Raw genomic sequence first — 25,890 nt, forward strand, 5'->3', positions numbered from 1 at the left:
TTTAATACCCATAACTGGCATCAAATTCAAAAATTAAAGAAAATCATCAAGGTTTCTTTAGTTTCATTTTAAATGATTAGTGAGTTACCCAATTCGACCTTCTTTAATTCTGGGCTCGAGCCAGGGGTGATTGAGGAATAGGGGAATGATGTGACACCAACAGATCATCTAATATTTTCACTGACAAATGAAGACTGAGGCTGTCTTCTTGTCAGCATCTCTTCTTCGTAGGCACCACAAGCTCCTTATTTTGGCCTACGAAATCTGGAATTCCTGTTAAAGCTACCTCTATCTAATCAATCAGAATCAACTCAACCTACTCTTCATATCATAGGATAAGTTTATAAGTTTATAATAGTGATACAAGTAATTAAATATTTATGATTAATGTATTTATATAATTTAAATATAAATAAATTTATTTTTTAAATGAATGAAAAAGAATAAATAAATAAACAAACAAATATTATCACATTCGCTGCACTTGCACTTGCTGGGTAAATTTGGTTAATTGCACTTGACAATTGGCTTATTGATCATTTTCAGGTCTAAGCCTTTTAAAGTGTTATAAATTATTGTTTAATTCTTTTATGATAATATATTTTAAATCAAAGGGAAAAAAGAGCCAAACTGATCAGGCTCTGAAAGTATACTTTCAACTATTGTACTATTTTCTCTCAAAAAAGAAAAAAAAAAAAAAACTATCGTAGTATTGGGCCATTCCTACTAATACTGTTATAAGTTAATCATGAGAAAGTCTCCGCTAAAACGTCAACTATATAATAAAATCAATAATTACTAAATATGTAAATCCTTGTCATGAATGTATGAATTTTCCCAAAACAAAACTTTTATTATATACTATTTGATAATATTATATATTATAACATTAAACATTGTAAAACCTTTATAATAAGAAACTTTTTTTTTTTTTTTCCATTCATAAAGTTTTATTTGATATGGTTTTGTGGTTGTTTAATAAGTGCACATCCGAGGTCGAATCATAATAAAGATTGAGAATGATTCACTTTAAATTACTTGTAGTTGTAGGCTGTTGTACCTATGAACAATTAACGTTAAAAAACTAAAATAATAATAATAACTAAATAAATAAATAAATAGCAAACTGTATAAGCAGAGTAAATTTTCGATACTCCGAAAATACCGTGCTGCTTCCTCCGTAGTGGAGGGCTTTTTGTGCGTTTTCTCGCAATGAATATCAGTATTTTTCCCCCCAAAAAAAAAGAAAAAAAAAAGACCAAGGCCCAGTATGTGGAGAGCCCACGGTCCCATCGTACATGGGAGCCACGCGTTTTTTTTTTTCTTGGAATGCCAAATCACACTTTGTTTCTTGGAATATTGGTACTCCGGGACTACTTTTTTTTCTTTCTTTTTCTTCTTTTTTTTAATGTCCGAGCAAAAGTTCTAATTGGAATTATTTAAATTTTATCCCCAAAAAAAACTTTTTTTTTTAATAAAAGAACTCTGTTATTTTATTATTACGATAAAGGTGCAAAAATAACTGCCTATTAATTTAAGACCACTACTATAGAACATAAATCAATATTTCCACTTTTTAGCAAAAAAAATCAATATTTCCAGTAAAAAAAAAATCGATATTTCATGAGTGATGTGGCAGACAATGGTTGGTTGATTTCTATGGAGTGATCAACCATAGCCGGCCACGTATTTAACACGGAATATTTCTCTTAATTTAATGGAATACCAGTGATGCGTAATACGAGTGCAATAACACTGCCGTGTTGACGTGTACATACAGCTCATACATAAATTAATCAATTAATTCAAGACCACTACTTTACGACATAAATAAATATTCCACAAGTGATATACTTACTGATCACCAAAAAAAAGAAAAAAAGAAAAAAAAACATATTCTGCCGGTGTTTGACACGAAATATTTTTCTTAAACTTAATAGAATTACTGTTGACAATCATTCGAGTAAAATTGATTAAGTTGGTAAATCATTCAAAATCGTAAATTTAAATAGTAACATATTCATGTGAATATGTAGAATTATTGTAAAAAATTTTAAAAAACAAAAAGTCAACGTTGAAAATAGGGTAACAAGAAAATTTGTATGAAATAGTCAATTGCTACCATTCCAAAAGGTTAAAAAAAATTAATTTTCTTTTAAACCCACAGCCAAAAACCTTGCCAAATTTTCAAACAACCAATTGATCCTTCATGGAACTTTCATGACTGGTAGATTTAAGTCATTTTTTATTATTAATATTGTTTAAAAAACATTGTAAAACTTGGGTATTGCCGGGTCATCTGAGACTTGTGACTGCTTCTTGTACACACAACTTGTCTAAATAGAAGTTCAGCCAAAAAAAAACACTTGTCTAAATAGAAGTTTTGCACTTCTTAACCTCAAAGTCCTAACTTTCTCTGTGCTTGTTCACAACTTTCGCAGCAGTCTACCTCGGAGACTATATTTTCCCATCTCCTGATTTCTTTCCATCATTGTATTTTAGATTTGTCTTTGCATTGTGAAGGATATAAAAGCGCATTAACCAATATGAAGATTGAGAATGATTCACTTTAGATTACTTGTAGTTGTACCTATAAACAATTTATGTAAAAACGAAAAAGAAAATTAAAAAAGGTTCGAAATTAGGGAAGAAAGTTGGTAAGTGTCAAGCAAAAAAAAAGTTGCATAGTGTCAACCAAAAATTCAAATTAGAACTCTTTAAGTTGGTTCAAAAACAACCGTCTGTTAATTTAAGACCACTGCTAAATAGGACTTAAATCAATATTTTACGAGGGATGTGGCAGATTCAAGTAGGTAGATTTTTACATATTGACCAACCATAGACTGCCACCTAGATTTCTAACATGTATGTCAGTTGCCGACCATGCATATTATGGGTTCAACAACAAATTAAGAAAGTTGCGGAGTGTCAAGGAAAAAAAAACAAAGTTGCATAATGTCAAGCAAACAGTTCAAAAGCTGATGCAAAAACAACTGTTTATTAATTAATTAATTAATTAAATTTAGGACCATTGCTAAATAGGACATAAATCTATATTTCACAAATTGGTAGATTTCGATATGTATATATATAAATATATATATTGATCACCATAGCCTGCCAAGTAGATTTCTAACGCGCCAAGCCAAAAAAAAAAAAAGAAAGATGCATATTGTCATGCAAAAAGTTCAAATTAGAAATCTTTAAGTTGGTCCAAAAAACAACTGTCTATTAATTAATTAATTAATTTAAGACCACCGCTGGATAGGACTTAAATCAACATTTCAGGAATGATGTGGCAAATTCTAGTTGGTAGATTTCTATATACTGTCCAACCATAGCCTGCCACGTAGATTTGTAACTTGTATGTCAGTTGCCAACTATGCGTAGTATGGGTGTGCAACAACATTGTAGTGGTGACGTGTAACATACGGCTCATATGGGACCCATGATTTGCTAACCGTGGCTTTTTGTTGCTTGCTTATACGAGAAGTCACGATGCAAGGGCTTCACAGTACAGTACAATTTGTTTTCTTTCAAACCCACGACCAAAAACCTCTTCCAAATTTTCAAACCGTCTTCTAAATTTTCGACCGACCAATTGATGCTAACTTCCATTACAAGTAATTTAAATTTATTTGTTTGTATTATTATTTTAAATATAAAAAATTTGAAACTTGGGTATTAGCCAGGTCATCTTGAGACTTATGACTGTTTTTTGGTATACACAACTGTATAAATAGAAGATGCACACGACTTCATAAATAGAAGTTGCACCTCTCAACCTTAAAATCAAACTTCCTTGTGCTTTGTTCCCAACTTTCATTGTAGTCTACCCCAAAGACTAGATTTTGCCATCTTCTTAATTTCTTTTCCATCTTAGGTATTTTAGATCTGTCTCTGCATTGTGAAGGATCTGAAAAGTGCATAAACCAATGGGAATTACTTCAAGAAATCAACAGCAATTTTTGTCTAAGATAGCAACTGGGAATGGGCATGGTGAAAATTCTCCACATTTTGATGTATGGAAAGCCTATGTTAATGGTCCCTTTTCATTCTATAAACAACTCTAATGGGGTTATCCAGATGGGTTTGGCAGAAAATCAGGTAAGAATCAAATTTTAATGCCAAGAAGAAGAAGCACTACTTTCCCTCTTCCATTCTTTTTCCTTTTTGTTTTGTCATTGATTATTTCCGTGTTCTTCCATATGCAGCTTTGTTCTGATTTGGTTCACGAATGGATTTTGAATAGCCCAAAGCCTCCATTTGTACGGCTGAAGGAGTTGATGATTTCAGGAATAATAGCTATCTTTCAAGACTATCGTGGATTGCCAGAGTTTAGAAATGTAAGGAACTTAAAATATTTACCTTATTTTTAGTTGTTCATGTTCTACTTAATCCCTGAGTAAAAATGGTTTTGTTCATTCAATTCATCAACTCTTATATGATCGTTACATCCATACCATGGGCTGTTGCAAAATTTATGGGAAAGTAAGAGGAAATCATGTTGGATTCGATCTCGACCTCGTTGCTATGAGTGGAGGAGCAACTGGAGCTCATGAAATGATTGCTTTCTGTTTGGCTGATCCTTGTGATGCATTTCTGGTTCCTGTTCCTTATTATCCGGGGTATGCTTATGCTTCTGACTATCTTGTTTTATTTATTTATTGATTAGACCTAATTAGAATTAAACAATTTCAAATCAATTTCAGCACTTTCATCTATATTCATTAATGAATATTGAAAAGATTAATGGAAGAGATGGTTGGGAAAATGTAGTCAACCTCACTACAGCTTAGGTGCCTTCCCAGCTTAGGTGCTTTGTGGAAAAAATTTGGGTTAGGATTTATTCCTTTTCTGAACTTAAGCCAAGAAGCATTTGTACAAATGCTAATAGCCAGATGCACAAAGCCTTTTCTCCAACTGTTATCCAAGTTTAAGTGGATTAGCGGCTTTCAAACTGAGATCATAGGTGGAATTTTTTTTTTTTTTTTTCCATTTTTGAACATGTTCTTAAAGAAACTATTAAGACAAACAAAGGAGTTAAAAATCACAAGCTAGAAAAATAAAACTTGTAGAATTTTCCTTCTTCAAACGAAAGTATATTGTGATATAACTAAGAACAGAAATGGTTTCGTCGTCTTACATTACAAACTATATATATATATATATATATCATTTTTGGAAGAGAATATGCTAAGCCACATGATCATGTGAACTTTTTAATGTTTTAGATTGGTATTCAAAACTGCACAGTCATTTATTTGAGAAATGAATTCTTTTCAAACTCCATTACGAGCTAAGAAATGTTACAACAGATAAACCTTTCTCACTTACAATTTTGGGCTGTGAGAAAGGAAAAAAACTAATAATGCATGCAGGCAAGCGAAAGTAGGATTATACGTTAATGGAGCCAATGTAATACCACAGGGTGCAAAAAGAGCAGCCATTAGATGGTCACTGCGACATTGGTCGACTACTTTCATCCTAAAGAATTAATGTATATCCACCTCTCTTCTACTTACAGGGAAAAATAAATATATTTAAAAAAAAAAAAAAAAGGAAAATAGCCTAGCATCAAGTTCAGAAATTAAAGAAAACCATTGAGGTTTCTTTAGTTTCATTGTAAATGGTTAAAGTTAACCCAATTCCACCTTCTTAAGTCCTGGCTCTAACCAGGGGTGATTGAGGAAGGGGGGAATGAGGTGACATCAAGAACTCATCCATCCTTTTCGATGACGAACAGAGATTGAGGTTGCCAAGGACCCTCTTCTTTCTTGGCGCCACAACCTCCTTATTTTGGTTTACGAAGTTATGAATTCTTGCTAAAGCAACTTCCATGGTCTCCTTGTCCATGTTGGCAATGCAGACCCTAAACCATCCTGCTTCAGGGCAATGGAAAGAAGAACCAGGTGAAACATTGAGCTTGACGTTATTGATTATTACTCGCCACAAAACCATCTCTTCTTCGGTTGTCTGCTCCTTGAGCAGCCTATGCAAATCCATCCAGAGAAAGAGGCCACCATTGCTCTTCAAACAATTAATGCCTACCTGAGAAAGTCCCCATGTGAAGTCCTCATGCCTTTTTTGTAATCTCTTAGCACTCTCCCTGATAAATCTCTCCACAAACTCGTCATCTGATAGCATTGATGCAATTAGATGTTGAGTCTGTGAGGACACTAATCCGAAGCTAGACATCTTGCGTGCACAGCTCACTACCGCATCATTGTATGAATACACAATGCCAACCCTGAAGCCAGGGAACCCCATGTCTTTGGACAGACTGTAGACAATATGGATAAGATCACGGTTACATTCAATGTCATCCTCGATTATCTCAGAGATGCTTATGAATTCTTGCCCGAAGACAGTAGCAGCATATATTTCATCGCAGACAAGGTGTATGTTTTTCTCATTGATGAAGCTTACTACACTTTTTAGAGTCTCTCTGTCAAGGATGGTGCCTAGTGGGTTTGATGGGTTGGTAATAAGCAAACCCTTTACTCTGATGTTGTCCTTTTGGGCCTTCTCATAGGCATCTTCCAAGTCTTTTCTGGTCACTTTGAAACCGTTCTTGCTCCCAGATGCAACCGGAATCAATTGTGTCCCGGTTCTCCATCTCAAATCTCGATCAAAACTGCAATGGTAACAAAAAAATTGTTGTTGTTAGTTGTATGACCATATACTTTAGTCTGAAAAAGGAAAATTTTACAAGTTTTATTTTTCTAGCGTGTTCTTTTAACTCCTTCAATTCTCCTTGAGAGAATGTTCAAAAGTGGAATAAAATTTCCACCTTTGATTCTCAGATGGAAAGTCACTCATCCACTTAATTTGTGACAACACTTGGAGAAAAGGCTGTGTGCATCTGGCTATTAGCATTTGGACAAATGCTTATTGGCTTAGTTCAGAAAAGGTATATAATGCTGATCTAAATGGTCTAAATTTGTATCATAGATGCATTTAGAAAGATGGGCCACATTTTTTTTTTTTTTTCCACAAATCCTTTTCCAATATTTGTCTGCAAGGGGTCCCTAAATTCTTTATTTCAATGCCCCCACCAATAACACAAACTGGCTTGTGATGTTGACTTTTTGAATCAAAGGGAAAGCACCTAAGCTGCAGTGAGGTTGACTAAAATTTTTCTAACCCTGTCTTCCGTTAATCTTTTCAATATTTTTATATGAGGAAAGTGCTGAAATTAATATTGTATAGTTTTAATTACACAAAGATAGAGATGAACGTACCCTGGATAATAAGGAACTGGCACCAGAAATGCATCACCAGGATCAGCCAAACAGAAAGCAATCATTTCATGAGCTCCAGTTGCTCCTCCACTCATAACAACGCGGTCCGGATCGAATGCAACACGATTTCCTCTCACTTTCCCCATAAATTTTGCAACAGCCTGATGTAGGTAACAATCATATAAGAGTTCATGAAATAAAATGGAGAAACCCATTTTTTTTTTTTTTTTTTTCCTCAGGGAAATATAAAAAGTGATTAGAACATGAACAGCTAAAAAGAAGGTAAAATTTAATGGTCCTTACATTTCTAAACTGTGGCAATCCATGATAATCTTGAAAGACAGCTATATCCCTGAAATCATCAACTCCTTCAGCCGTACAAATGGAGGCTTTGGGGTTATTCAAAATCCATTCTTGAACCAAATCAAAACAAAGCTGCATAATAAAAAACAGTGGAACTAATCAATGACAAAAACAATAGTAAAGAGAAGGAAAACGGGGAGAGTAATATTTTCTTTATCTTCTTCTTCTTCTTCTAGGCACTATAACTTTGGTTCTTACCTGATTTTCAGCCAGACCCATCTGGATAACCCCATCAGGGTTGTCGATAAGATGAAAAGGATCACTATCATAGGCTTTCCATCCTTCAAAATAAGGAGAATCTTCACCATGCCCATTTCCAGTTGCCATCTTAGACAACAATTGATTTCTTGAAGTAATTGCCATTTGGTTTATGCTTTCAAATACTTTAACAATGCAGAGACAAATCTAAAAAAATACCAAAGAAGTTGGAAGAAAGTCTTTAAGTCTTTTGAGGTAGTCTAAAAGTCTTTTGGGTACACTTCTATGCAAGTTGTGAGAAACAAGCACAAGAAAGAATTTAATGTTAAAAGAGGTTGATGAGAAATGCAAACGCGGGTGGTGGTATATATATAGGTGTTGATACAAAAAGCAGTCAATAAGTCTCGGATGACCGGGCTAAATAGTAATACTAATAAATTTAATTAAATGAAAATATACTATTAGTGAAAGTTCCATGAAGCAGCAACTGGTCGAAAACTTGGAAAAGGATCTTGTTGGTGGAGGTTTAAAAGAAAACAAAATATTGTTCTCTATTGTGAAGCACCTGCAACGTCACTTCTTAATTATGGTAGCAGAGAGTCAAAAGAGCCATAAGACATCATACTTTCTGAAGGGAAGTCTACAGTTACCTATCGTGGGGTCTTTATGTTGGATTATTGCCCTCGCTAGATCACTACCATTGAGCTGTATCTACTACACGTCAGCAATTAGTGCTGTTGCACCTGTACCATGCGTAGTTGGCTACCGGCATACGCGTTATTCCGTGTCAGATACGTGCCAAGCTACAGTTTGTCAGTATATGCACAGCTGATGAGTATATGGATATCAACCAACCAGAATCTGCCACATCATTTATGAAAATATTTTGTTTGAAAAATACCTAAATATTTTAAATAATTAAAATTTGTTATATAAATTAATAATACCATTAAATGAGGATGTGTTCGTAATAAAGGCTGAGAAACTTATATTGTTAAAATTGATTTTGATTGAAATAGTAGTGAAGAATAGCAAAATTCTATATAGCAATTGTCTTAAATTATTTGATTATTTAATAGATAGTTGCTTTCGCACCAACTTAAAAAAGAGTTCTAATTAGAACTTTTGCTGAATGCTTTGCAACTTTCATCCTTATTTCTTACCTTCTTTTTTTTTTTTATGTAAATTATCTACAGGTACAACTAAAAGTAATCTAAATTGAATCATTCTAGATCTTCATTATGATTCGACCTAGGATGTGCACTCATTAAACAACCAAAAAATTCATATCAAATAGAACTTAACGAATAATAAAAGTTTCTTATTATAACCGTTGTACAAGGTTAATGATAATAACATAAAATAATATTATCAATCGGATTTGCATAGAAGTTTTGCTTTTGTAAAATTCATATGTACCAAGGATTTACATATATATTTAGTGAATATATATATATATATATAAAATAAAAGAAGCCATATATATTTAGTGATTATTGATTTTTATAATATAGTTGACGTTTTAGCATAGACTTTTTCGTAAATAACTTATAACACCGAAACCTGTCACCAAAAAAATAAAAAAATTAAAAAAAATTAAAAAAAAAAAAACCTTTGAAATTGATATGCCAGTTGCCAAGGGTAACTTTGGTGTATGAAAAGGAAATATCTGCATTTGACTTGGAACAGGCAAACCTGAAAATAATCAATTATGCCACTTGCAAAGGCAATTTTGGTCTGAGAAGAAAATTTCAGCTATTGACTTAGAAAAGCAACTGATTCACAATGGCGTTTTGAAAATATTTTTAAGTGGCAAACACCTAACTCAGTATCGTCTTCTTTTTTCTTCCCTTTTTTTTTCCCCCCTAAAGAAAGTGTCACATGTAACTCTTATGTCATATTACCTAATGTAATGATGAATTAATAATCATGTGTTAATATAAATCAAACAACTTATAAATTTTAAACAAAATATTTGTTGAATGTACAATTATGATTGACTAGATAAAACATGTGTGAATGTTACTCATATAATAATTACATTTAAAAGTTTTTTCCCTTTTTTAATAATTCAAAAGAGAATTTAATTCAGCTTTTTTTTTATTTTTTTTTATTTTGGGTAAAAGGGAATTTAATTCTCTTGTCTAGAATGTTCAACGTTTGGGTCCATATTTTACAAATACACTTCCGAATGGGCAAGGAAGTTAAACGTTGCTTTAATTTGGCTTCATGAATTCAGGACTTAAAATGGCATTTTGGTAGCGTTTATTTCTCTATACCATTTATTCAAATATAGGATGTGAGAATATCAACATATTCTCCCAATTTTTAGAATCATTAATCTCTTATCATAGATGTTAAATACGACTTACAACGTATTCAATAACCAACATAGGTTTCCTTATTTATTTTAAAATATTAATATATTACATTTTTGTGTTTTCTCTTAATTTTTTAAAATGTCAAATAATATTTAATTTATTTTAAATTTTTTAATATTATTTAATAAAGAAATTTTTTCAACCATGTAGGTGGCTTCAGTTGTGAATAATTTGAATGGCATATTCTTGGTCAGCTGAGGTGGTTTGGGCTTGGAGGCAGATTAAGAAGTGTAGTTGGACCAGCTTTGTCCGCTAATTTTTTTCGTTCCATTCCAAGTAAAATCTCTAGTTTTGTCAAAACTCACGACTTTGAAAGTCTTACACGTGGATCCTTGAAGTTTCTTAATTTTGGTCGGAAAGCTTGGTGTATACTTTACAACCAGTATTATCTATCAAATAAATAAATAAAAATACAGACTACCTTTTGATAACCTCACATTTAGATTCTGAAAAATAAATTATTCTTTTCTCTCACGGTATGTTTTAATAATGATAAAATTAGTGAGAATCTAATTTTTTTAAAAAAATAATAATATTTTTTATTTAAATATTTATTATAAAATAAAAAAATATAAGCTTAAAAAATTAAAATTCTACTTATATAGAAAAACATATGAAAAAGTTATTTCCACTTATAAAGATGTCATTTGAAAATTTCAAAAAAAAATAATTTAAATTTTTTTAAAAAATATATATTTATTTTTGGTTTATTATATAATATTAAATTTAATTACTTACAAATTCTCACTTTTTTATTACTCATCAAACATATCAAAAGAAAAATTAATTTTCAGAAAATTAAATCTCGAAAACTAAATTTTCGTAATCAATTTCATTCTACATTTCCCAACTGTCAAAATCTTCATATTCGTCCATCACTATCTAAGAAAAGGAGAAAAACATGGTGGATTTGATTTCCAATATACTTCTAACGTGGACCCGATTTTTATTCCAAAATGAATTCCAAAATGGCAGGATGTATATTAATATACTGTATAAATAATGCTAGAAATATCGAATTAACCTCTCAATATTTATATAAAAAAAATTATATATCAATATTTTATTGATTAATATATTGATATTTAATACTTTTAGCATTATTTATTGTATATTATTCACTAACATTAATAAATAATAAATAAATATGGAAATCATGAATACCCAAAAACTAAAAGCATGAGGTAAGTGTGAAAAACAACATTTTGATTCTTCAAACTGAATGAGTTGAACCGACAACATATTAAAAGACCAGTTTGCTATTACAATAAATGTTGTTCATGTGGCACGCAAATGATTTTTCAATTCAAATTTGGCAAACTCACTCACATTTTGGGTTTTCACCAAACTATGTTTCTTTTCGTGGTACTTATCCAAACAGACCAAATATTCTTTGTTTCAAGTAGTAGAAGCAGCCTGTGGAATCGTGGTCACCAAGCAAAATTTTATCAAGGGTTTGGAATGGTCATCAATCTGATCTGAATAACATATACTAGAATTCCAGGACTTCCATTTCCATTTCCATTAAATATCAAATAAACTATAACTTGCATCACTCTGATCTGAATAACATATAGTAGAATTCCAGGACTTCCATTTCCGTTTCCATTAAATATCAAATAAACTATACCTTGCTATGGAGATGGCTCTTATAAAATAGGCCTGCTTTACAATGTTTTATTCAAATCAAACGCACTAGTTTGTGAAGACCAAGCAATTGCATTACTCAATATGTTTTACTAATTACAAATTATATAACATTTTGACCCATAATTTAAAAGTCTAACATTCTATTTTCTCATGAGTAGAACCACGGTGTGAGCTGCAATACTTCGATTTTCTCCTAGGCTGTCTACCTTCTCATGAGTTTTTGCCTTCAAATTAACAACAGAGAGGTCCGCTCCAAGTAGCTCGGACAAGTTGGCCCTAATTGCTTCCTTGTGTGGGCTCAATTTTGGTCTTTGAAGAATTAATGTGGCATCCAAGTTTCCTAGTTCGTAACCTGCCTCATGCATGAGCCTCACCTGAAATAAGACATATTAAAATAATATTTTTGATTAAATATATCACTTTTTTCCTTTTTGATCACTGTCCACGACCAACTAGAATGCTTGACTGACTTTTTTCTTTTTTCGTCCGACCCATGTTTCCAACAATGAATATGTGAGTCATGTGACAGAAATTATTGCTTTCCAATCTAGAAAAAAAAAAAAAAAAACAAAATATATGGGAGAGCTACATTCAATGCATTTGAACCAAATAATGCATGAAAACGAGACTAATAATGCTAATCTAAAACATATGACAAAATGAATGTATGTTAGACTATACTTTTCATTTCAGCTGAGCCAAAACTTGGTTTATATTTAACATATATATATGTATTTATTCTGGTATTTACATTGAAGCTGAGGGTCCATATATAAAACTAGATAGTAGATACTGTTCTTCACATTTGTGTCGGAGAACAAAACTGTGCTGGACTAGCTATAGGCAGTCACACAACAACATGTGGACCACATGTTAATGCGCAGTTATTACATGGTGTGGCCCAACTCAGCCATGTTAATTGTTTTATCGGTGAAACTATGGTGATGGGTGACAATTCCAAAATATGAGTTCAAAAAGCTTTGTTAGTGGGATGGGATAAAAGCTAAAATCAGCTGAAACATGACAGGAAGGAAAAAAATGTGCATATTTCAATTCTCATTTAACTAATATTTTTTGCCCCAAAAATACATATATGATCGACTTTTCCTTGGTTTGACAATCAGCAATCACTTAAAATCAAAATATTCGGCACCATGTGATGGATTTTTATTTTCATGCCATGTGATGGATGCTTTACTCATACTGTGAAAACCAACGTGGTTCTACTTGACATTATGGTTTGGCTTTTACAATCTAGCATGGATCATACGGTTTTCGTTCTTTTAACATAACATAATTGAAATATAAAATATAAAACCCTTTAGGAATTTGAATATTCTATGCTAACATGTAAGAAATTCGTCTTTTTCACTCAATTATCTTTCTTTTAGAAGAATTCAAGCTACAAACATAGGGTTAGTCTCTTTGTAGAATTTAGTGATAGTCACTACCGCGTTTTTCATCAGTACGAGCCAAAAAGAACCTGTAGTGTTTACTATTTCTTCACATTTTATTTACAAGGACAAATCAATAACACGCCTCTATTAAACGCAACCACTCCGTCTGGTTAGTCTATTAATTCGCACATCTTTGACAATGGAAAGAGAGAATTCATAGCAGGCTTTCTCAGACCCTTTACTGAGAGTGGCAAAATTTTCAAAAAGATTAATTCCGCAAGCACCAACTCAATTCATCAAATTTTAGCTATCAAGTGATGGCACAATGTAATTTGTTAAAGATGTTCAGAAGAAATAAGTTGAATCAAATGCAAACAAATAAGAAAGTGGGACAGCTTGGTGATTCTAGTATTACTTAAAAAATCTCCTTAAAATTCCAATCTACTAATGACATGCAAACAAGCAAATCATAAACTACTTTAAAGTAGAATCTGTATGTATTGGTTATATGCTTCAACCACACACGCACAATGAATGAAAAGCAAAGCACCCAAGAATAAAATCTGTAAATTTCCCATAATTCAGACAAACAAACAAAAAAAGAAAAAAAAAAAAGAAACTCACAGCTTCTTTGATGAAAACAGAAGATGGAGCACCCTTCCACTTAGGATCCGAATCCGGGAAGATTTGCCCGATATCCGGAAGCCCCAAAGCACCCAAAATTGCATCCACCACGCAGTGAAGCAACACATCTCCTGCAATTTTATTCCCCCCACCAAAAAAAAAAAAAAAGAAGGAAAAGTATTTATTATTATTATATTTTTTTACCATTTCATAGAATTTTTTTTTTTTTTTATTATTGCTAATTTGTTAACTTTTTTTTTTTTTTTTCTCAGCAATCAAATAGATAAACAAATGGGTAAATCTAAATGATACTAACTAATCCCAAAATTTACCATCGGAGTGAGCCTCGCAGCCTCTTTCATGTGGTATATTGATCCCGCCAATGATCAAAGGGTAGCCAGGCTCCAATCTGTGGAGGTCGAACCCATGCCCGACCCGAAAAGGCAGAGACTTTGAGGGTGAAGCAGCGACAGGAGCTCGGTCGACCTCGAAGGCAGTGGTTGAAGAGGCCGATATGCAAGTTTTAGATGTCGCTTGCAAAGAATGAGGAGACGACGGCGAAACCAGATTGCCGTGATTTGCGGCGGCGATATGCGAGAGAGGGAGAGAGTAAGAGATTGATTTGTTGGATATGGAGATTGAGGGTTTTAGTGGAATCGAGGCATACAGAGGAGTGGCTGCCATGGACATGGTCATTGAAGCTCAAGACGCCGCGAGCAGAGCACCACAGGCTGAGAGGCTGAGGCCGAGCTGTGTGGTTTCTGTTCAGTGTTGACTTTGTTCCGTACCCGTCGGACTCGGAGTTTTTGTTTTAGTAATCTGGATTCTGGATCTTCTTTCATGACCCATGGTTCGACCCGTTTTCCTTTTTAACGCATATTCCCTTCTTTATTGGGATTACTATTATTTATTTATTTATTTATTTTTTAGAAGTGATGGATTTTAATATTTTATGGTGTTAAAAATTAAATATATTAAAATGTGAAATAGAAAATTTCAATTAATATAAAAATATGGAGTGTGATAAAGTTTGTTAATTGAAAAAATAGTAAAACAGAAGAACAAAAAAAAAAAAAAAACCAAGAAAACAGAAAAACAGAACGGAGTGATCGATTCCATTCGTGGGCTTTGCCAAGATAAAAACGTGTAACAACCATAGAAAACCTTGGCATTCAGCATTGCAAGCATTAAACACATTCATTGAATCCAACCTTAAAAATCTTGTTTCCGTGAGAAGTGTTTTCCAATCATCTGGATCTAAATTGAATAATTTTTATATATGGATTTTATTATTCAAAAAATTCAAATAAATTAAGCACATGTATATATAAAATTTAAAGGATTTTATTATTTAAAAAATTCAAATAAATTAAGAACCGTATGTATAAAATTTAACCGTCTGTCCAATGCAAATAGTTTTGTAACGTTCGTTTTCTAAAACAGAACGAATGTTAGATCTTGAATACGACACCATCAAAATTTTTTATTTCAAATTGTACATACCTAAACTTTACCACGCAACCTGGCTAATGTTTCCTTACAATATTTCTCTCGCAATTCAAAGAGTGCTCTCGAAGAATGTAACCCACATTGTTTCAAAATGCAATTTCGTCAAAAACCCCATAATCACAAAAACAAAACGCCTTGAAAGTCAAAAGTCCCCATCAATACAAGTTAAGGCCCATAAAACTCATTTAAACAAATCATTCAAACCCAATTATTACAAACTTTACAGATTTTTCCATTCTTTTTCCTCGTTCCAAGATTATAACTAGCACATGCCTAGCTGCAAATATCAGTCTCAAAACTTACGCACTAACAGTTTATACACTTAATATGAACCAAGTCAATCAAAAACAGACAGACTAAAATGGGAAAAAAAAACAAACAGCATATCTGATCGTAGGCCTATATAGAGTTGAAGTTGACTAATAAGTGAATCATTGTATAAATGGGACTTCCGATACTGAAACCATCTATATTATCCCATTTTTTGCGCACCAGGTTTGTTTCTCTACATGCATGGAAAATTTGGCCATGATAATTACAAATATAATTCATTGCGAATCCATAAAATGGGATTGTAAGCATTTCATCCCCTGTAAACTTCAGATCTAATTTATACACACAGAAATCTACATATCGGTCTGACCGGTTCACAACAATGAGCAAGCAAATGCTTCCCAGTCTACAACAAAAACCTCACATTTTCACACAATGATGGTAGGAACATTTACATTGATGGGAATTGTTGAAGAACAGAAAGCTTGGAGTTAGTGCAGCTCAATAGGAAGTGTCTTGAACAGATGGCCTGAGTTGCTTGCATCCATGCTCTGGTGAAAGATGTTCGGGTGCAGCTCTCTTTTGTCTCAACTGCAATGAGAAAGAGAATCTCTCTTTGTGAGTGTGCTTGTAGGGATGTGCATTTGTGTTTCTAAGGATATCCAACATAACAAAATTGATTACCAACCTTCTCATCAGCACGCTGGTAGATGTGCCTTAGCAGGATATTTTTGGAATCCGTAGTTATCACTGCAAAGGGGTTCGAGATAGGTTAGTTACTGATAACAGTGGATGGCCAAACACCTAATATAGAATATAAAACTACACAAAGATTCAAAACCATGGCCAAACTAGGTGACTTCTTTAGTTTCGATGTTCATATAATTTACTCCACATCCAAAGGCAGCTTGATTCTTTATTACAGAGTCATTATTTTAAATGCAGGAACCAAAATTATGAGGGTACCAGAAAAATGGAGAGGGAGGAGAGGCGAATAGGTGAAAAATCTATTCATTACCTTGATCAGGGGGTGGAACCGTCCGATTGTGAGTCGGATGATAGGTTGCGGGAGTCATTTTCTACACACAAATAAACCATAATCTTTAAAGGAAGAAAATGCATATAATCCTTATCAGTCTCATTAACATCACTGTTAACAGTAGGCGTACATGATATTTTTTGCTCAGACATACTTCTTCTAAAACTGGGTTGTGCTTTCCTAACACTTTTTAATTGAGAGTTTTCTACTACTTTTAAGAAAATATTTTACTTACAAAAAAGGTTATGCTCCTATGTTGTCCATTTTCAGGTGATGCATTTACCAAATATCTTGCAAAATGATCATTTTAATATACCATTATCATACTTAAAGAGTAACTTAACTGAGAAAAGGTCTAATTCCTGGAACCATGGAATTTCCCATTGGATAGGTCCATTGTATCGGATCAACAATAGTCCAGCAAAGTACTAGGTCTTACCCACCAGAATGTATGTTTAGAGAATCAGAATTAAGCAAAATTTAAGAACTACAACTATTTTACCCTTAGTGACAAATGACAAACTGCTAACAAAGCATGAAGACATGAACTTATTGAACACCGAATCCTCTATAACTAGGGGAAGTGTCAATTTTAAAAACATAAGCATTTTTCAGAAATTGTACAGTCTAATTGTTTAAGATGGAAAGTTAATAAATAAAAGAACTCCTACAATGAACTTTTTAGCTATTCCAAGTGACAAATATTCTAGGAATATTTTTATGCTTCAGTTGATTATGAGTTTTATTCTTAAAGGTTGCTAGTGTGCCATTACCTTTTTTTAATACTTTTATATCAAAGTTGCAAATAAAGCAATATTCAGGTTAAACAAGAAGAAAAGGTGCACAATCGAGCAGCAGATGAAGACATGGACAATAAAAATGGTAAAATGGCGAAGACCACTCTGTTTTCCTATAACTATTAGTTTTCCTTTTCCTCAATTCCAAATGTTATATTTCAAGCTAACCAATGTTCCAAATATTTTAAAATTCAATCAAATTATAAAGCTATAAACCAAACGATTGGAGAAATGCCAACTTGAAAACAAAGCTTGATTATCCTGTCATTGCCATCAATGAAGTATTAACACTTCAATCAATCTCTATAAAAGAATTCTAAAACCAAATTCTCAGCAGCAAGGGCTATTGACAGCTTTCTAGAAAATGCAGGTTTAAGGCATTTTTCAACAATAAAAGGAATTCTTAATTTTTCAGACAAGTGTTGATTTGTAAGATTTATTATTAGTATGAAACTGCTGTAGATAGATAGCACCATTACCACTAGTTCCCATTTCAGCACAATTTCTCATAACTACATACTTTTCAATCTACTTTCTTTTTGCTTTGATTTCAATGTGGTGGTACACACCCAATTGAGTTCAGAAAACAGAAACAAGATCCCCAATGAAAACAAAGCACATAGCAACTAAATTACAACCAGATTTGCCAAAATCGACCCAGATACCCTTTTCTTAAATGGATTAAGAATCACAACTACAAATGCAAACCATTTCAGAACTCAGCTCAGCAAATTCAAAAGCTTTTAAAATAAGCATTTTTCTTTTTTCAAAAAAAAAAAAAAATTAAAGGTGTTAAAAATCTTCATCAAAACTAAAAATTAAAAAAAAAAAAAAACAATATAATGGAGAAATTTCCATGATTAGATGACAAAAACAGAGATAATAGCCAAATGGGTTTCGATCAAAAATAAAGAAATACTCACAGAAGGACTAGAGGGATCGGAGGGTCGGAGCTGGCTAAAGTTATGGGGGTCACGTGATGGCCAGTCGCCGAGCAGAGACTCCATGAAAAGCGTAGGTTTGTAGGCAGCCGAATCTAGATGGAACAAGAAGATGCAAACCAGAGTCACAGTCAGATGAGAGTCTGGCTCTGGTCTCGTAAATTGTAGGAATCTCTCATCAAAGTTTTTTCTACATTCTACACATTATTTCTTATACAACCAGTTTACTGCCCACTTTTTTTTTTCTTTTTTTTGGGGTCCTGTCTCCATTTTCCTATTCCTAATCAGCTGGTTAAAATCCTAGTCATCCATTTATCCTATTCCTCCTTGTTGCTTTTTTTTGTCTACAGATTACAGTATTTATTTGATCCTCTACGTGTACTTATCCATTTTTGCCCACTTGTCCTCATTACCATATTTCCTTATTTTCTTATTTTACTAAACTATATCAATTAATATAATTAATATTTCTTCATCTCTCGTCCTTTTTTCTTTTTTTTTTTGTCTTTTTTTTTTATCACTTGGTCTAATTAAATAATTATAATTTTTTGTTATTAGTAAATCTAGGTTTGATATTTTAACACATAATTCTTCTACAGTAAACCTGGTACATTTCAATTCCATCCATCAACACGGCATCAATCAGTTTGCATTTTTAAAAGTTTGGTTTTGTACCTAACATGTCAGGTTGATAATAGATTGATTCGTTAATGATCCATTAACAGGTCTTAACAGAGTTAATCCATTATCAATCCAGTTATTCATTAAAAGAATGCTATTTAAATCATTTTCTTTAATAATGAAAGAAAATCCTATCCTACATCAACATTCTTATTGCCTTACATTAACAATAAATTATCCTAAATCACTTGTCTCTGAATAAATTTTGTAGATCACACTTTATTCTTTTCCCCAATTGTTTTATTGTTTCTCTATAACTATTTTTTTTTTATACATATATATATATATATATATATATATTATAATTTAATTATAAATACATGTGTTGGTTTAGTTTTTTAATGGGTAAAATAATATAAGTACCTGTTGTTTTTTTAACAGGTATAAAAATTAAGTATTTAATACTGTATTGGTTTTTTAGTTTTTTATTCTTTTTTCTTATTCTTTATTTAATATTGTATCTAGAAAATATATAATAATATTTATTTTTGTAATTATAATTATTCTTATTATTTTTTTAAGTATGAAGTATAAACTATTAATAAAGTATATATTTTTTATTTTCTTTAAAAATAATTTTATAATTAAGTTTAACATATTAATGAATTTAATAACAAACTATACGATAATTTAGTAAACATATTTGAGTTTGTATATTTCAATATGAAGATCTTAACTCATTAGGTTTAGATGAAAAAATTTTAATATGAATACTGTATGATAAGATATAAACACAATCTAACATGATACGTTGTTAGGTCTACTATAAATTATATATCAAGATTTTTTTTTTATTTATTTTACAAAAAAAAAAATTGGCATCTACAAGCTACTTTGCTTACTAGAAAAAATATTAGTTGTATTTAAATAGTTAAGATGATTTTTAATTGGTTTTTCAGTTTTATTCTATTTTAATTATGTATACTTTATTTAAAATGAAAAAAAAAACCATAAATTCCAAATTGAACATAATAGAGGCCAATTTTTTTTTTTTTTTTTTTTTTTTTGGTTTCTTGGATATTAATAGAGGCCAAGTTTAGAAAGTCCAAAATGGTGTGAAAATCAATTTGGGCTAAGAAGACCTAAAAGGCCTAGATCTCTATCCTCACGAACCGTCATCCAAGAGGCCCGTATTAAAAGAAGAAGATCGATAAGATCCCCAATTTCCATAACCAATTTCACGTAGTGTCGAAGCAGATTAGAATTCCCCGATAGAGCCCGAGAGGGTTTTAGGTGTCTATTTCCACCAACCGTCGCTTCCTTTCGTTGCTCGTCGACCTGACAGACGCAGAGAGAGAGAAGGAGGCTTTGTGGATCGTCGGCGACGAAGCAAAGAAGCTGACATGGCCGCTCCCGAAGCTCCTCTCTGCTATGTCGGCGTCGCCAGAGATTCCGCCGCTTTCCGCCTCATGAAGCAAATGGTAGTGTTTTCGTCGCTTTTTCTCATTCTTTCAAATTTCAAAGCTACGATTTTTACATGGCGGATTTGTTTGTGTTTCTTTGTGGTATTGTATAGGGTTGGGAAGAAGGAGAAGGGCTTGGCAAAGACAAGCAAGGAATCAAAGGATATGTTAGAGTCAAAAACAAACAAGACACTACTGGTTTGTGTAATTTTTTTTATTTTATTTTTGATTTACAATATTGATTGTTTGGTTGCTGAGAAAAATTGTAGGAGAGGAAAATTGAACAAATTAAATAAAAAAAAAAGTTTAGCTCTAGTTATGTAAATGAAACCAGCTAGGAAAATTCCAGTCTGCCCAAATATAAGAATTTCAGGGTTGGTATAAATTCTGTTTTCTTATTTCGATTTTTTGAATTTGGAGTAGGTATTGGTACCGAGAAGCCGAACAATTGGGCATTTGACACAACCCAGTTTGATAGTATCCTCAAAAGATTGAAAGTGGTACTTTGCTTATATTCATTGTTTTGATTCTGAATAGCATTTAAAAATGCTATTATATTAATTTATTTATTCATTAATGATTGACAGCAAGCAGCTAAACCTGCCAATGAAGGTATGTAATTATTGGATTGTCATAGTATTTCTCTGAATGTTATCATATAGTCTCAGGATTATTGCTTTTGTATATGATAGTTGAGGAGAAGAATACCACTCAAGTAGAAATTGAAACTGGTCATGTTCTGGATCCAGTTGTGAAGGTTACTCGACCACAGGGAAGGTTTGTGCAATTCACCCATAGCTATTGTGTTGTGTGCTAAAAAACTAAAAACTATTATTTCCAAGTATTTCCCCACTATTATATTCTATTAATTTTTAATTTCATTGTAATTAGATATAAGAAAAGAGAGAATGGGAAGCGTGTCCATGCATATTCATCAAAGGATCTCGAAGGAATCCTTGTAAGTTCAAATTATCACAAATATTTATCTCCTTATCTATTCTTTGAATAGATATTAGGCAGTTATTTGAATGCGTGTAAAGATTCAAGAATGTATGTGAGTTTTAAAGTTCTTTTAACTGTCATTGTTTTAGCTGCGAAATTTGCCATGAATTTTTCTTTTTTATTTGTTAGATGGCATGTCAATACATATGTTTGTGGGTGCAACTTAATAAGTTCATTTTTTGTTTCATTTTATTATTTGTTTATTTACTTCAGCAATTTGTAGGTAAAAAAGGTTGAGGAGTCTACTGTGGCAAGTCCTAGTTCCGATGGCCCAATGGAGTCCAAGAAGGCATCTGCAAGTCAAGTTTCCTTTTCTGTAGGTAATACTAATAATATGGGATAAAGATAGAGAGAAGCAAATTTTTCTTGGTTTTGAATCATAGATTGTATCCTTTTAGTGAATATTTCTACTGTGGAACTCGTTCTACACATATGCTTGAATCCATCTTGGCTTTTCTTTTATTGTTGCCCAAATGGTATCTAGTATGCTAGACTAGGTTGTCTTATGTCTTGCCTCTTTGACTTGCTCATTGACACAACAATAATTATATTTTCTTATCATGAATAAGACATGCATATTTGATGAATGTTACTTCTAGAAGATATAATCCATAAGAAAAACTTTTGAAGCATTTGCTTACAACATGTTAGTATGATGGTTTATGTTCTAATTACATAGTTTGTAAGGACATATAGTTCAAAGGGTATATTGGAAAGATAAATCTCCCTATATACAGAAGGTGGCGTCTTCTATAACCTGTAGACAGGCCACAGAATTTTTCCTCATTTGAGAACCTTTCTGTACCACATGTTGTAATTTTTTGGCTAACAGATAACATATTTGGCGCATAAAGCAGCTATGCTACTAATGCAATCATGGGACTGTAATTTTTTCCTCATTGGTTTTGACTTCACAAGTTCCTAATGTTAATTTCTTTTGACTGCATCATACTGTAACAGAAAACACACTTGAAGATTTGCCTCCAGATTGGTGGGGCTATAAATATGGGTTTGTCTCTGGCGGTTTGCTTGGAGCGGAATCTAGAAAAAGGTTGAAAAACGAAAATGCTCAAAGTCGTAAAGAGAGAACTGTATTTCATGAGCAGGATCAAGAGAATCTTTACAATCTTGTTCAAGTATGTATCCTTTTCAAGCTTTTTTGTTTACAAACATGTAAAACTTATCACTGCCATATTTGACAATATTTGCAAGTTAAAATGCCATTTAATAGAAGTTTTTTCAGTCATGCCAGTTCAGTGAAGTGACTCAAGAATGTCAACATTTTGGTAGATGAGTGATTTCTTACTGAAGTGGCATGAAAATTATTGAAATGAAAAAGGGGTGAAGTAGAATTGGTGCATCTTTTTCTACAATTGATGCATTTTTTTTTTTTTTTTTAAATTTTATCGAACAATTGTTACTTTTAATTTTCAGGATAAATCCACAACTGGTAAGCAAGGACTGGGAATTAAGGACCGACCAAAGAAAATTGCTGGTTGCTACTTTCAAGGAAAGAAGACATCATTTAGTGACAGTGAAGACGAAGATTCTGCTGGTCGTGGTTCGGCAAATGAAATGCCTGATGAATCTTTAGAAATGGAAAGGATTGATGAACCTAAAGTGAAATTGAAAAAGCTCTGCAAACGGCTTCTGCGTAAGGTAAGCACTAAGCCCTCCACAAGCAGGTTAAATAAGGTTTAGAGTGTCTTTAGGCACTATTGACCGCTCTGTTCAGGTACCTGGAGAGTCAATGAAGCTCAAAGATCTCAAAGTTTTGATTGAGGAACATTCATCTTCTGTTTTTTCTGACTTTTCTTCAAAGAGAGACGCTATTGCTTACTTGAAACGAAAGGTATGCTTGTGCAGCTACTTCTCTACAATTTTATTTTATTGGTTGACCCCAAAGATTTTTGCCTTAGGAATTGTCATTTGATTCCTGCTGTACTGCTTGCCATTTCTCATGTAATAATCTATTGTTTAGCATTTTGAGCTAGATGGATGCATTTTTCAATAAATTAGTTGCTTGTTCTTACCCTTGGACTTCTATTGTTGTTATCGTATTGCACGAGGGATTCTATTTATGAATTTAAATTGTAATGACATTGTTATTCTTGTTTTTGTTTCTTTTCGTCTTACCAGCTTTGACAATATTGCTTGTGTCTGCAGCTGATAGGCAGTAAAAGGTTTGTAGTGGAAGGAAAAAAAGTAAGTCTCGCGCATTGAGGGGCTGAAGAATTTTGCTAGAAATAGTAAGATGCTATTTTATATTGTTTTGTGGAATTTTGATAAGTCTGTATCGCAATCTGTACATTGCTGCTGAGTGTAATTTATAATCAAGCCTAGGTCATATAGCGTTGCGAAGGTTTCTCGATAGTATATTCAATTGTTTACCTCATTACAATATCGTGCCAATTCCTGGATGGGACTATTGTGAACCATACTACTTTTAGCTATTCTTTATACTGATTTATGGATATTTTGGTTTCATATATCTAATGGATTTAGGATTCAAATGGTTGGGATGAGTTCCATTGCAACCTCGGGCAACTCTTATACGAGAAATCTTTAGGGCAAGGGGGGCCTCAAGCCCACAGTACCTAAATTTTTCAAAAATATTATTAATGTGCCATATACCATAACAAAAATAGTGCTAATTTCTTAAGCAATGTACTGGTCCCTAAAAAAAGAGCAAGAGAAAGGGGCAAGGAAAGATAGAAGAGAGTGAAGATTAAAAAGCATAGATTAGTTTGGATGTTAATAATTATATTTTTGAGCCAAAAAAACGTTTAATGTAGCATTTTCTAGAAGGAAAGAAACCAAATATGGAGACCGTAAATTTCTATCCATTTTTGTAAAATTAAATGAGTTTTACTTTAAAATAATGATTTAGTTGAGTCTTAACAATTTGATTGATGATACTGGAAAGTGTTAAATGATGTTGATGATATTATTATTAGCTAACTTAAATGGTTTAGTTAGGGTTTTTTTTTTTTTTTTTTTTTTTTTGTTATTGTTATTAGCTAACCTAGAGTTGATTTGGATTTTATTATAAAGGGGCAGAGGGTTTTTTTTTTTTTTCTTCTTCTTCCATTTTTTTTTTTAATTTAAAAAAAAAGGGGGGAAAAAACTGGTCGATATGGCATACATATAAAGGGGTAAAGACTCCACAATTTCTAAAGTAACCATGTTGGCATTGCATGGCGCACCATTAGTCAAAGTCGTCCAAGAAAAACTGGAGGTGTGCCTAAGATGGCCCGAACACCCTTTCAGTTAAATCCAAGAAAGAAAGAATGACTATGTCCCTAACTAGTGTATTTCTACATTTAAGTAATATATTTTTAGTTCCATCAAAGTTCACTTAAGAAAAAAATGTGATAAAAAAATTAAAATAAAATAAAATAATTCAAGCCCATGAAAATTTGTAAATCTAAACATGAATCGTTTTATTGAAATCGTAATATGTGTATCGAAACGAAACGTGTATCATAAAATATATTTAAAAATTTTAAATCAGAACAATATATCATAAAACAAAAAATATTAATCAAATCACAAATAGTATTCAATAATTTGTATTATTTATAATACTAATATATCTAATATTGAGTTAAATCTACCTATAAAAATAATAATAAAAGCAATAATAAATTATAGTAACATCAATTTATCATTCATCAATCCAAATAAAATTATTAATTTTAAATTCAACATCTAAATTTTAAAATAATAACTACATCAATAAAATAAAATTTCAGCGAATATTATTTTTTAAATTTATTGTTTCATCTCTTTAATCAATGAAAATTAAAAAAATAATAATAATAAAATAATAATTATTTTATTTTATTTTATTTGTTCTTTATTCACTTGCACATGGTTTCTATCTTATCAATTTATTGTTTCATCTTTTTAACCAATGAAAATTAAAAAGAAAATAATTAAAATAATAACAAATTTTTTTATTATTTAATTAGTTCTTTACTCGCTTGCACGTGGATCTCTCATTTTATCACTTTATTGTTTCGTCTCTTTAACCAGTGAAAATTAAAAAGAAAATAAATGAAACAATAATAAATTTTCTTCATCTCTACCATTATCATCATCTTCTTCTTATCCGAGCTTCTCTATTGTCTTCTCTATTTTTTCAATAAATCATCACCATCTTCTTTTCTTCTCCCTTATCTCCATTTTTTAAATAGATTTTTTTCTAAAGTATTTTGCAATTAGAAAATTAAAATCAATTGAATAACGGACAAACAAGATTAGAAAGTTTGAAACTGGTGAATCGACGATTCAATTGAATCGTGCGATTCAACATGGTGAAACATGCGATTCAACTGCAAATCGATTCAAACAAATAATTTGTATTATTTGACATCTATCCTAAT

The 25,890-nt window shown here is 32.0% G+C and overlaps 4 protein-coding genes and 1 pseudogene across 5 annotated transcripts; 2 read left to right on the plus strand and 3 right to left on the minus strand.

The window, feature by feature from the left end:
- The first annotated feature begins 3,747 nt into the window (after positions 1 to 3,747).
- On the plus strand, positions 3,748 to 5,561 carry LOC107430206 (1-aminocyclopropane-1-carboxylate synthase-like; annotated as a pseudogene).
- LOC107430205 (1-aminocyclopropane-1-carboxylate synthase) lies at positions 5,242 to 8,211 on the minus strand. Its single transcript, XM_048464529.2, has 4 exons — positions 7,806 to 8,211; positions 7,548 to 7,679; positions 7,245 to 7,405; positions 5,242 to 6,637 (listed from the first exon to the last, which is right to left on the minus strand). The coding sequence occupies exons 1-4, from the start codon at positions 7,968 to 7,970 to the stop codon at positions 5,659 to 5,661; spliced, it is 1,437 nt and encodes a 478-aa protein (XP_048320486.1). The 5' UTR covers positions 7,971 to 8,211; the 3' UTR covers positions 5,242 to 5,658.
- Positions 8,212 to 11,676: 3,465 nt separating this feature from the next.
- LOC107430182 (2-C-methyl-D-erythritol 2,4-cyclodiphosphate synthase, chloroplastic) lies at positions 11,677 to 14,652 on the minus strand. The gene is made up of 3 exons (XM_048464447.2): positions 14,190 to 14,652; positions 13,858 to 13,988; positions 11,677 to 12,210 (listed from the first exon to the last, which is right to left on the minus strand). Exons 1-3 carry the CDS (start codon positions 14,551 to 14,553, stop codon positions 11,977 to 11,979), a joined length of 729 nt encoding a protein of 242 aa, XP_048320404.2. The 5' UTR covers positions 14,554 to 14,652; the 3' UTR covers positions 11,677 to 11,976.
- Positions 14,653 to 15,900: 1,248 nt separating this feature from the next.
- LOC107430200 (DET1- and DDB1-associated protein 1) lies at positions 15,901 to 18,716 on the minus strand. The gene is made up of 4 exons (XM_048463381.2): positions 18,399 to 18,716; positions 16,658 to 16,718; positions 16,328 to 16,389; positions 15,901 to 16,230 (listed from the first exon to the last, which is right to left on the minus strand). The coding sequence occupies exons 1-4, from the start codon at positions 18,480 to 18,482 to the stop codon at positions 16,141 to 16,143; spliced, it is 297 nt and encodes a 98-aa protein (XP_048319338.1). The 5' UTR covers positions 18,483 to 18,716; the 3' UTR covers positions 15,901 to 16,140.
- A 1,566-nt stretch (positions 18,717 to 20,282) lies between these two features.
- On the plus strand, positions 20,283 to 23,993 carry LOC107430189 (G-patch domain-containing protein 1). 2 transcript variants are annotated; one of them, XM_025078682.3, is made up of 11 exons: positions 20,283 to 20,518; positions 20,614 to 20,698; positions 20,924 to 21,000; positions 21,088 to 21,112; positions 21,193 to 21,277; positions 21,392 to 21,458; positions 21,726 to 21,822; positions 22,463 to 22,638; positions 22,937 to 23,161; positions 23,238 to 23,354; positions 23,642 to 23,993. In XM_025078682.3, exons 1-11 carry the CDS (start codon positions 20,441 to 20,443, stop codon positions 23,645 to 23,647), a joined length of 1,038 nt encoding a protein of 345 aa, XP_024934450.1. In that variant the 5' UTR covers positions 20,283 to 20,440; the 3' UTR covers positions 23,648 to 23,993. The 2 variants fall into 2 exon arrangements, with proteins under 2 accessions (XP_024934450.1, XP_015896477.1); XM_016040991.4 differs by having other exon boundaries at positions 23,669 to 23,993.
- The last annotated feature ends 1,897 nt before the right edge of the window (positions 23,994 to 25,890 follow it).

The sequence above is a fragment of the Ziziphus jujuba genome, chromosome 6, assembly GCF_031755915.1.
Source record: "Ziziphus jujuba cultivar Dongzao chromosome 6, ASM3175591v1".
Lineage (NCBI taxonomy): Eukaryota > Viridiplantae > Streptophyta > Magnoliopsida > Rosales > Rhamnaceae > Ziziphus > Ziziphus jujuba.

Excerpts from the sequence above, each read along its gene's own strand:
- LOC107430200 (XM_048463381.2), bottom strand. The coding sequence starts at position 18,482 with ATGGAGTCTCTGCTCGGCGACTGGCCATCACGTGACCCCCATAACTTT. Across the intron at positions 16,719-18,398 it reads CCGATCCCTCTAGTCCTTCT|AAAATGACTCCCGCAACCTA; the intron begins GTGAGTATTTCT and ends ATTTGTGTGTAG. Across the intron at positions 16,231-16,327 it reads ACCAGCGTGCTGATGAGAAG|TTGAGACAAAAGAGAGCTGC; the intron begins GTTGGTAATCAA and ends TTCTCATTGCAG.
- LOC107430182 (XM_048464447.2), bottom strand. The coding sequence starts at position 14,553 with ATGACCATGTCCATGGCAGCCACTCCTCTGTATGCCTCGATTCCACTA. Across the intron at positions 13,989-14,189 it reads CTGCGAGGCTCACTCCGATG|GAGATGTGTTGCTTCACTGC; the intron begins GTAAATTTTGGG and ends ATAAAATTGCAG. Across the intron at positions 12,211-13,857 it reads CTGTTTTCATCAAAGAAGCT|GTGAGGCTCATGCATGAGGC; the intron begins GTGAGTTTCTTT and ends GTCTTATTTCAG.
- LOC107430205 (XM_048464529.2), bottom strand. The coding sequence starts at position 7,970 with ATGGCAATTACTTCAAGAAATCAATTGTTGTCTAAGATGGCAACTGGA. Across the intron at positions 7,406-7,547 it reads GATTGCCACAGTTTAGAAAT|GCTGTTGCAAAATTTATGGG; the intron begins GTAAGGACCATT and ends TACCTACATCAG. Across the intron at positions 6,638-7,244 it reads CCAGTTCCTTATTATCCAGG|TTTTGATCGAGATTTGAGAT; the intron begins GTACGTTCATCT and ends TTACCATTGCAG.
- LOC107430189 (XM_016040991.4), top strand. The coding sequence starts at position 20,441 with ATGGCCGCTCCCGAAGCTCCTCTCTGCTATGTCGGCGTCGCCAGAGAT. Across the intron at positions 20,519-20,613 it reads TCCGCCTCATGAAGCAAATG|GGTTGGGAAGAAGGAGAAGG; the intron begins GTAGTGTTTTCG and ends GGTATTGTATAG. Across the intron at positions 21,823-22,462 it reads TCAAGTTTCCTTTTCTGTAG|AAAACACACTTGAAGATTTG; the intron begins GTAATACTAATA and ends ATACTGTAACAG.